This window comes from Curcuma longa, chromosome 10 (assembly GCF_044706935.1).
Source record: "Curcuma longa cultivar G26 ecotype Majalengka, Jawa Barat chromosome 10, ITB_CL_G26_1.1, whole genome shotgun sequence".
Classification (NCBI taxonomy): Eukaryota; Viridiplantae; Streptophyta; class Magnoliopsida; order Zingiberales; family Zingiberaceae; genus Curcuma; species Curcuma longa.
Genome location: NC_133870.1, coordinates 12,054,423 through 12,066,180, shown reverse-complemented (window position 1 = coordinate 12,066,180; position 11,758 = coordinate 12,054,423). Strand labels below are relative to the sequence as shown.

At 33.8% G+C, this 11,758-nt stretch overlaps 1 protein-coding gene across 1 annotated transcript; it reads right to left on the bottom strand.

Moving 5' to 3' along the window:
* Window positions 1-9,194: 9,194 nt before the first annotated feature.
* Window positions 9,195-11,240, bottom strand: LOC141835728 (zinc finger BED domain-containing protein RICESLEEPER 2-like). The gene has a single exon (XM_074723100.1). The coding sequence runs from the start codon at window positions 11,238-11,240 to the stop codon at window positions 9,195-9,197; it is 2,046 nt and encodes a 681-aa protein (XP_074579201.1).
* Between the last annotated feature and the right edge of the window lie 518 nt (window positions 11,241-11,758).

Genomic DNA, 11,758 nt, shown 5'->3' with positions numbered 1-11,758 from the left:
AGTTTCATGGCTTGGATTGATCAGATTCGTTGGGATTTGGCCGATTTTATTAGGTTATTGTTTTATCGGGATTATGGGTGAGGTTTTGATCCATTGGGTTTCTGTGTGGTTGGTTGTTCATGGCTTTATTAGTACTATGTTTGTTTAAAAATGGATGTAAATATGAGTGTGTTCAGTTAGGGTGGTTCTGTTCTTACCTAGTGAATTGATCTGTTGGATAGAGTTTGTTGAGTGAAAGCTAATTAAAGTTGATAAGGGTTGGTTGTGGTGAAGTAGAGTATAAGATCTAATTAGTTTGATTAGAGTTTGTACGGTTAAGGATTTGTTGTGTTGTTTAGTGATCTAGTTTGTTTAGATGAGTTGTTCCAGGGTTTAGTTTGTGTAGGGTTCTTGATTAGATTAGTTGGTGTTAAGTAATGAATTTTGTTTAGTGTAGTTTATTTGATGTTGGGATTTCTTGGCCTTTAGTTGGATTTGTTCTTGTTTTCTTGGAGGGATCGATTATGTGGATTTTGTTTTAGGGTTGATAAATCTGTTATGTGAGTTAGTTTGAGTGACATCTGGTTGTAGGGTGTTAGTTGCTGTTCCATTTAAATTGGTTAAGATTAAAAGTTTATACGGGGTGGTTGTTGATGACTTACTATGGTTGAGGGAGTTATGAGTTAGATTGATTAGTTGGTTGTTGTTGGGTTTCGTTTAGGTTTGATTTTGATTCCGATGGAATTGTTTTTGAGATCAAGATTAGTTACTGTTGTGTAGATTAGGGTGGTTTAGATCTGGTTGGAGTGTGATGTTCTTTTTGTTAGGGTTTACCTTGTTGCAAATTGACTCAATTAGTTGATTGAGTTAATGAATGTTATAGATTAAGGTTGGGTTGGACAATTAAATGGTATTTGATCCTTAGTTTGGATTTAAACTAACTTGTATCAAGTTAACTTGATCAGTTGGTTTAGATTCAGTTGAAGATCAATTGGAATGAAATTAACTCGTGTTTAATTAGCATAAGTTAAGTGGATGGGTTGGATTTAGTTAGGGTTAGCTTGGATCTGGATATGACCATTGGCACGAATCTTATTGATTAAATTAGATTACCCTTAGAATCGGTTAGAGTTTTCTTTGATGAAAATTAATATAATATCATATTTAGTGGTGTTGTGTTTTGCCATTTGCAGGATCGTGAATTGTGATCTGTTATACAGAGGAGTATTTTGTGAGGGTTCTTATATCGACGTGCGTTATATCAGATGGGTGCCTTGTACTTGGTCAGTATAGTATTCCTTTATATTGCACATTTATTATTATTAGTTGTTGATACTTAGATTTGAAACGTAATCTGATACTTTGACCTTAGTTTTGTTGGATGTCTGATACTTGATACTTACAGTTGATACCTTGATCGTATTGTTGATCTATGATACCTTGTTGTGGGTTCTTGTTGTTGACCTATATTGTTAATCTATTATTTCTAGTACATGATCTATCATTATTTATCTATCCTGTTGTTACTCGTGTTATTTACCTAGTTGATACCTTATATTACTCGTTGTTTGATACATACCAATTGATTTTTGATTGATCTATCCATTGTCAGTACAGTCTCGATTTTGTATCATTGACCTGTGAAGACTCATCCTGAATCTTGTTGATTATGCCGGGTAGTTGTAGTTATTAGTTGTTGAGTTGAACATCATAACATCATAGCAGGTTGTTGGCTCTCACAAAGATCATTGTTGATAGTTGTATAGTGAGAGCATTATCGCACTGCCTGTGTGGGTGCGACGCACTACCTGTGTGGATGCGATCATTGTAGAACTGTCTGTGTGGGTACGATCATTATAGTATTGTGTGGGTGCTACCAGGACTAGCTATACTGAAAAATGCCCCCTCCCCCTCACATATAGTTGGTTTGTTGTTGGAGTGGTTAATTCCTGTTGTGCGTCCTAGTTCATTGTGTGGGTGTCTAGGTATGTTGAGTGCAAACAGTGACCAAGATGTGAGATAACTCCTCTGTGATATTTTTCGCTTCCCACTCACGTGTAGTGGTTTGTTGTTGGAGTGTGTGCAGTTATTCTGTCGTGCGCCCTAGTTCATTGTGAGGGTGTCTGAGGATAGCAAGTGCAGACAGTGACCATGTATGTTGCCTGTGATGTGTGTTGCATATTTGCATGCATTGTTGTTATATTTTACTGCATTGTTATTTACAGTATGTTTGTATGTGATTGTTGCACTTATTTGATATATACCTGTTGTATTGTATGACATAACGTGCATTGTTTGATTTAGTATGATTCTTCTACCATGATTCCTGTTACCTGTTGATCAGTATTTACCTTTTCCTTATATCTCACTTGTAGAGACTGTATAACTTTTGTATTCATGCTGATATATCTGACATACACTTTTATCCTATGTCCCACTGAGTATTTGATGCTCACTATCCAGACCCTGAGGTTGCCTTGTTTTCTCCCTAGGTAGCAGATAGGATTTACTTGGAGTTTGGAGATTTTCCTAGATGCTTCTATCTCACAGCAGAAGGTTGTTATGTGGTGGTTTGTATGGATTTTGATTATATTCGGTTTATATTTTGTATTTGTGGATTGGTGGATTTTTCTATGAGTTGTGGGGTTATGGACTTATACCCGTGGATGCATGTTTTTGGATTTGATATGTTTCTTCTGCAAAGATTTTATATCTTGTGCTTGTGTGGATTCGTCGTTTATACATTCTGATTTTGGTGTGCATGTATTAGTTTAGTAATTGTGGTCATGTGGGTCTTATTCTTAGAGTTTGTATATCTGTTATGCATCTGTGTGTATGTTTGATGGGTGTGTAGTCCATATTACGGCCGTGTAAGCCTGTATGATGTATGTATTCATGAAATGTCATTGTTACAGGGGAGATGCTGTCGAAATTTTTTGGACGGTCGTCTCCCAAGACGTAACACACTGTGCTGTTGGGATCGTTCTGGTGCAATGCACATGTTTTACGTTTCAGAAACGTACGCAGCGGAAATAAAAGCGACAATAATTATAAAATTATCACAACACATGCATACATAGTAGGGAAATAATAAATACAAGACATAACAGGAATTTTAAAATTTTACAGAATTAACATTCAACACATATCTGGCGTATGACGCTTAGCGGGAAGGGCATCAATCACACAGTTCTCTTTCGAGTCCCGCCTCTACTGGTGATCCACGCGAAGTGATCTTCAGGACGACTTTTAAAGCCTCAAGTAGCGTTACAGTCTTCGGTACTAGCCGACGAGCAGTAACGGTTGATACGAGAGAAAACTCTAATATCGAAAATACCCAACAACACATGTCGCGATCATTTTTGGGGTTTTTCTTTCTCATCGTCGGGAATTTATAATTCCGACAACACAAAATATAAGAAAAATTACTAGAACAATTTTTGGGAATGGAAAAGCCTTTTAATTGAACTTTTAATTTGAACTTCTCCCTATCCTTACTACTTCCTTAAGGTTCCTTATCGACCACAAGATAATCTTCCTATGTGTCTTAGGGGTTGTTCAAAGTCAAAAGCTTACTTTTTAAAACATTTTTCAACATGTGAGTTTTCTAAAGATATTTTCAAAAAGTTTATCAAATAAGTTTTAAAAGGTCTTTTGAAAATTAGATCTTTCAAGAATAACCTCTCCCTCATCTAAACAGTCTATTAGGACATCCTTGTTAACCACAAGGATTTTCTCCCTATGTGTTATAGGGTTCTAGATCTAGTGTTGACCTAAAGGTTTTGTGTCTAAGTGTTGGTTAACTAATTTTTACATATTTATATTTTTAAAAATCATAGTATAGGTACACACAACAAACATGATCTCAAGTAATCATCAAATTTTTTAAAAATAATTTTTAGAAAATAGTTTAACAATATTTAAAAATATTTTTCAAAACTTTATGGTTTAATAGTCCTTAACATCTCACGTATTCTAAGTTCCTCAATACATGACATACAATGGTTGTCTTATGGATTTCGTGAGATATTTTATCAATTTTATCTTTATTAATTAAGTTAAGTTCTAATAAGTATTTAACCTTGTGTTAGATTTAGGTTTAACCATTAGTTGGTTAAGTCCACATTTCAAAAATCAACTTTCAGGTCGTGGCGAGACAGTGGTCTTCTTGGTTATCAGAACAATGACTACTTCATAGACAAAGCATTTTTAAGAAATTATGATCTTAATCAACTTCTTGAGAAACTCTAGTCTAACTAGTCTAAGATGTGGTAAGGTAGTTTCAATTAGGTCGACTTAACTGAGTAGACCTAATAAGGTACTCCTTACCCCACTTGACTACCTAGATTAGGCTTCCCTAACGTACTATCATCTTGCCCCACCCTGATACTATATTTGGCAAGTGTCAAGCAATCATTATCCTCAACTAATTATTCTAAATTAAGTAGTAAGTAAGCATAATGATATGACATTTATATGCATATAAAATAAATATATACATGCACATGGTAGGTATGCATGAGTCAATCAAGTCAAATAATATTAGATTTTTAATAATATTTTAAATTCTTGATTTGATACATTCTGTGTGAACTCGTAAATATGTCAATCCACTTTAACACATTTTAAATTGTATTAAATTTTTATTTTATTTTATAATATTTTAATTAGTTTCATAATTATAAGTATTTTATTATAATCAAGTTTATGAGTTTTAGTTATATTTGTTTGAATTATTATTAATTTATTTTTGAATTATTACTTAATTGTTAAATTATTAATTTATTTTTGAATTATTAAATATTGGTGATTTAATTTTAGATTTGAATTGTGCTATATTCCATAATTATATGGAAGTAGATGATAATAATTTTATTATTTAAATTTAAGTTTTTAAAATTTAAATTTAAGTTGTTAAAATTTGTAGATTTACTTTTTTTAATTTTAGGATTTAGTTTTAAATTTTTATTTTCTAGATTATTAATTTTAAAATTTTTCTTGTTAGATTTTAAATTTATCTTATTATTAGAATTATCTTGATTATTTAATTCTGAGTTATTAATTAAATTTGAATTATTCAATTTATCTTGATGATTATTAATTTTATTTTATTTGGTTAAATTATTAATTATTTTTAGATCTATTAAATTAAATAAATTAAAATTTATTAATTATGGATTATCTTGATTGAATAAGTGAAAAAATTAATCAAATATTTTATTTATTTAAATTAAATCTTGATTAATTAAATTTAAATTATTAATGATTGAATTTGAATTAGTTAAATTATTATTTAATTCATATTTATTCATATTGAATGAATTTTTATTAAATTTAGGTTTGAATTTTTTAAATTGATTAATTTATTTTTATTAATTAAAAATTTAAATTTATTTGATTTTTCAAATTTATTAATTTTAAATTTTTTGTATTTGTCAAGTTTGAATTGGTTAAGTTATTTAATTTTGAATTTGTCAAATTATTTAAATTTTCTATATTTGAATTTTTTAAATTAATTTAAATTTTCAATGTTTTAAATTATTTAAATTTTCTATGTTTGAATTGGTCAAGTTTATTAATTTTGATTTATCTGAATTGTTAGATTTTGAATTAGTCAAACTAATATTTTTTAACTTATCTAAATTTGTAGAAGAAATAACTCTATCATGCGAAACCCTAGGAGTATTTTCATAAATAAACGAACTTATCGGAATCGCATCCTCTAATTTTGATTTCGTCTCCTTTTTCATCTTCTTCTCCGAGCACTAATTTTTGTAGTGTCTGCGTTTCAGGCACTTGAAGCACGTAATGTGCTTTTTGAATTGCCGGGCTCCTAGAATTGGTTGCTCCTTTATTGCCGGTGGTGTCGTCCAAGTCTTACAAGTATGACATTGATTTTTATAGTGTCCTCTCTCCCTGTACTTAAAATAGATTATATAAAATTTGAAATGAACATTAAAAATTTTACCTTTCTCCCCCTCCATCTTTGCCTTCGTGCTCCTGTGGAGGTTAGTCCAATTAAGAGCAAGCCTGCTCTGATACCAATTGTAGGATCGGTGGGCATGCTAGGAGGTGAATAACGCTCTTGTCATTCGTTCGTTCTAAAAAACTCGTAGTGGTTATTAGAAATCAATGCAATGGGACTCACAGATTTACTTGGTTCCTAACCTCCTAGGGTTAGTACGTCTAAGGCCTATGCACCGGAAGGCGTCCGTCCACTAATAGTCTCATTTTCAAAACTTTTTCGGAGGTGGAGAAATCCATCTTATAGTCCAATAAAAATAACAATAAATACAGAAAGTAAGACTTTAATTAAGAAAACACCCAAACTTGCGTATAGGCCGATCTGGAAGTCCTGAGTACAACACACCCTTCCTAGAGCTTCCCCGATCACACGAGTAGGATGTCGTTCGCATTCAATAGCACTGCAAGATGAAGAATATGGAGAATTAGTGTTGTCCTTATGGTGCACGTTAGGACCCTTTTATAGACTCTTTCGGACACTTGAGTTTTTATCCGGACGCTTGGGTTCTTATTCGGGCGCTTGGAACCAATCCTATCCTAATCTGGTTCCTTCAGTCTATCAGGGTCAATTCTTCCTGATCCGGGCGCCTGGACCATCCAGGGGCACCTGCACCATCCAAGCGCCTGGAGTAACATCCGGGCACCCGGATCCAGTCAACTCGAGTTTGACCTGAGTTGACTCCGGGTTTAGTTTGACTATTTTGGTTTGCTCATCTTATACTTCTTCAATCTTGCTTCCAATTCCTAGTTTCTGTAAGATTAACATACAAACAAACAAGCAACCTAAACCTACTTATAGTTAACATGCTAATATGTATTAACATACATTAGCATATATTTTGGTGAAAAGAGGAAGAACCAAAAGGTGAACTCTGATCTCGGACCTATAAGAACTAAACTTGAGGGTTTGTTCATGAAAGTAGTCCAAACTCTCTTGAGAATACCATTGGCTATCTCATAGCATAAAATATCTATCTTAGTTCAACTAACACGAAAGTAGAGGTTGCGTTAGGGTAGATGCATCGATGTATTCTCAAAAGTGAGAATCGAGTACCTTAGGATAAACCACCTTCAAGCATGATTTAACTTCAAGGTAGGAGAGGGATTCACAACTACATTATCAACAATTGTCGTGGTGAAATTGAAGTCCTAGAATTGTCTCAAGTATTGATTTTCTCCCTGCTTTTAATTTAGCTTTCTTTATTTGTTTTCACAACAATTCTCTTAATTTGATTTGCCTAGATAGCCTTCTATTACACGTAAATTGGTAATCAATTTCACAATCCCCCAAGATGATAATTTTACTATTTGATGATGACTATACATTGACTGTTAGCATGCATCAAAGATCTATCTTGAGACCTTAAGTAAATTGTTAAGCTCTAGGAGAGAATCAGAATTTGACCCCTATTTTCGATAAACCTTTAAGACAAAGGGGGAGCTCGATCCTGAGATCTTGAGTGAATTTTTAAGATCTAGAAGAGAATCATAAGTCAATCCTTGCCTTAGGAGAACCTTTAAGGCGAAGGGTAGCTTATCCTAAGACTTTGGGGGAACCTTTGAGGTTTGAGAGAGAATTGTAAGTCAACCCCTATCTTGGGAGAACCTTTCAGGTGAAAGGGAAGCTCAATCTTGAGATCATAGGGTGAACCTCTAAGGTTTAGAAGAGAATCACAATTTGACCCTTGCTTGGGCGAACCTTAAGGCGAAGAGGGGAGCTCAATCTCAAGACCTTGGGTGAATGTCTAAGGTCTAGGAGAGAATTAAAAGTTGATCCCTACCTTGGGAGAACCTCTAAGGCAAAGTGGGAGCTCAATTATGAGACTTTGGATGAATCTCTAAGGTCTAGGAGAGAATTGAAAGTTGATTCCTGCCTTGGCCAAACTACCAAGGCAAAGGGGGAGATCAATTTTGAGACCTTCTATGGACCTTTATAATCTAGGAGAGATGTGTGAATTGGAACAATAGTGAAATGAAAAGCATAAAATCAAAGCTTGTGGCAATGTAACTCAACTCGCCCTAACAACCAACCTTTTGGAGGCTAGAGAGGCGGGCACTAAGCCCCAAGAAATATAAAAGGAGCCTTGTCGTAGTAAGGATGTAGGTGAATGTGCATCTATAATAGTAGGCTCCTAAGTTGAGAAATTTAGAACTTACAGACTCTCCTGCTATATGGATTCTTTTAAAATCAGTTTGTACCATCTCTACAATATCTCTTGGAAGTCTATTGGTCGCAGACTCTTTGTAGTGTCAATCTACCCCTTCTGATCATGTTGATGATCCCTCGAGTAGGATTGTTGTCATCATCCAACCTTCTCCTAGAGGATTCCTTTTCTTCCCAAGAATGAGAATCTCAACATTCCCGAGCTTGATACTATCTCCTTTACACTTCCACCTTGAGTGAACTTGAGTAATGTGTCACCTATCCTCTCTCCTAGGGCTGTAAACGAGTCGATCGAGCCAGCCTTGGCTCGAGCTCGGCTCGACTCGTTTTATGCTAGCTCGGCTCGAGCTCGAGCTCGATCGAGCTCGAGCTCGAACTCGGCTCGATCATTTAATCCAAGGCTCGAGCTCGACTCGAAAAGCTCGAATTAAAAGCAAGCTTTCGAGCTCGAGCTCGAGCTCGAGCCAATCATAACTTGAGCTTATTTTACTGTAATTTTAACAACTTGATCAAATTCAACCATAAAATTGATCAAATACAATTATCTATCTTTCTAATAAAAAAGTTAAATTACTGGACATCAAAAGTCAAAACATAATTATTCTCAAACTTCATCCCAACATAATTTACACCGAATTGAAAAACATAATATTCCAAAATCCAAACCTGCTCAAAATATCAAATTTCTGCAACATATCCATCTTCATCCACAAAATTGATCAAAATACAATTATCTATTCCTCCAATAAAAGAGTCAAATTACTGAACATCAAAACATAACCCAATATAGTTTTCTCTTATGTACCGAGAGGCCATAATATGGATTGATATTAAGCTCAACTATAATACCATAATAATCAAACCAAAAACACATGTTAAACAAAAAACTAAAATTTAACTTACTTTAAGAGGTAGATACTGGAAGAAAAATTTCCTGGTAAGTTTTCTCTTTCTGAAAAAGAAAAATTCAAATAAATAGATGATTAAATTTAGTTTGTAACTTAGAAAACTAATAATGAAATTTAACTTACTTTAGTCTTTTTTTCAGTCCATGTATCTTTCGAAGCCAATCACCCCCACATAGAAGAGCCTGCACTGTGTCCGGAGATAGTGATGAACGATAAGAATCAATAACTCTCGTCCCTGCACTAAATGTTGCTTCTGAAGCCACTGAACTCACTGGGATAGCTAAAATATCAGCTGCCATCTTTGACAATATTGGATATTGCATTCTATTCATCTTCCACCATTCTAAACACGAAAAAATTTTAGGAATCTCATTCTTCTTAAGACGACCCTTTTCAAGATAATCTACCAATTCAGATCTTTTAGTCTCCGAAGTTTCAACTTTTGCACAATAGTCATCAAAATCATCCCAACTATACACAGAACTTTGTTGATTTCTTTTAACACTTGAAGAACCAAAACTCTCAGACTCAGATGGATGAGGCGCTCCTTTATTAGTTTCTTCAGCAACATACTTTTCATAAAGAGAATTAATTATCTCCTTAACTTTTGAGATATGCTTAGAGGCATCCATTTCAGAATAAAGCTTAGGGAAGCAAAACTCAACAGCAAGCATTTTTTTGGTTGGATCTAATACAGCAGCTATAGCCATCAATAGATTACAGTCACCCCAATACTTGTCAAATTTTTCTTTCATTTTACTAGCCAGTTGCTTAAGAAACAAATCTTCATGTTGTGCATAAGTATCCAATGATGACTTTATTTTTTGAACTTCCTGAAGAAATAAATTTGAAGTAGGATACTCACTACCTGAAATGATGTGTGTGGCTGTCCAAAAAGCCTCCAACAGTGAGCAAATCTTTTGAGCTTTATTCCATTCTTCTTCTTGAGGGCAGCAACCATAAAAGTGATCACGTTCTTTGAACATTTGAAAAACTTCTTTGAACTTGAGTGCACAACTTAACATTTCAAAAGTTGAGTTCCACCTAGTTTTGCAATCACGAATCAATCTTTTATCCTTCAACTGCAATTGTTGCACACACTCTGTAAATTGCATACGTCTTGCCTCTGAACGATTTACATATTCTACACTTTCCCTTATATTACTAATAATATCTTCAATCTCCCTCAACCCATCTTGAACGCACAAGTTTAAGATATGTGCACAACAACGGATATGAAATAAATTTCCTTCACATGCCAATGTTCTAGATCTTTGAATGGTATCTTTCATGTACCGAATGGCCAAATCATTACTTGAAGCATTATCAACAGTAATAGTGAAAACCTTGTTTTCAATACCCCACTCTTTCATGCACTTAAAAATGGCATCAGAAATTTGAAGACCTCCCCTTGGTGGTGGAATGTTAATGAAACTTAAAACTCTCTTTTGCAAATTCCAACAAGAATCAATCCAATGCCCAGTGACAACCATGTATTCAATTTTTTGAGTCTTTGACTTCCAACAATCTGTTGTCAAACTTATTTTATCAATGCACTCAAGACTTTTCTTCAACCTCTTTTTCTCAACCTCATAAATTTTCATACAATCTGCTCTACATGTCGTCCTACTAATTTTTTGCCATTCAGGCATTCCACGCCTCATCATTAAATTGAACCCCTCTTCATCAAGAATGGTGAATGGATGTTCATGCATCATAATCCAATGAGCAGCTGCCTCCCTCATTTGTTCCATGTCAAATTTTCCAGAATGCAAAGTAAGAATGGATGGTGAAGCTGAATCAGTGGGCAAAAAATTCAACTTTGTTTGTTGTTCAGCTTCTCGCAAATAAATTTTTCTCTTCACACAATGTAATCTATGCCTCAAAAGACTTGATGTGGGCCCTGATTTACCCAATGTAAAAAGGGATTGACAATGTTTACATTTGGCTTTCTTTGATCCATCCACTGTGTCAAAATCATTCCACACTTCTGAAATTTTTTTCCTTTTATTTGTTTTGAACCCCTCTTCTTCTTTTTCTTTAGCATTTTCTTGTGTTTTTTGACCAGCTGTGATAATTTCCTTATTGATCTCAAGATTAACTTCATTACTTTCAGCTATGGCACTATTTACGGTAAGTGGAACAGATGAATCTTCTACAGACATAACTGATCCAGAGATAAATAATTATCAAATAAATTATAAAATGCTCAAACAATAATAAAAAGAGAAAAATATTGTCTATAAAGCAACATTCAAATCTTTAGTTTGTAGGAATCAAAAGAACTCCATGTAAGTACTTGCGAGAAAAAAAAATAAACTCCAAACTTCCAAGGTCAAATCTTTGAAATCCCCCCTAAAAAATGAAGGAAACAAACCACAGCAAATCAATTCATTACCACTTCCATATATTGCAAGCACACATAATTTATAGGTCATTCATATTAAATAGACAAATAAAAACAGAATTGCAAAAACATTAAAAATATGACTAACTCAGACTGAGGTTATAGTGTTATACTATAAAAGGCTACATAGAATATGAATAGAAATAAATATCAGATATGGTTATTGCTATGATTAAGTTTAGAGAAATTTCTAATTTAAAGTGGAGAAATTCCACCATCAAATATTACCATATAAATTAAGACAACAAAAGTGCATACACGAATTGTGCAAGAAAA

What these genes read in the sequence shown, in the direction of transcription:
- LOC141835728 (XM_074723100.1), bottom strand. Translation starts at nt 11,240, where the DNA reads ATGTCTGTAGAAGATTCATCTGTTCCACTTACCGTAAATAGTGCCATA.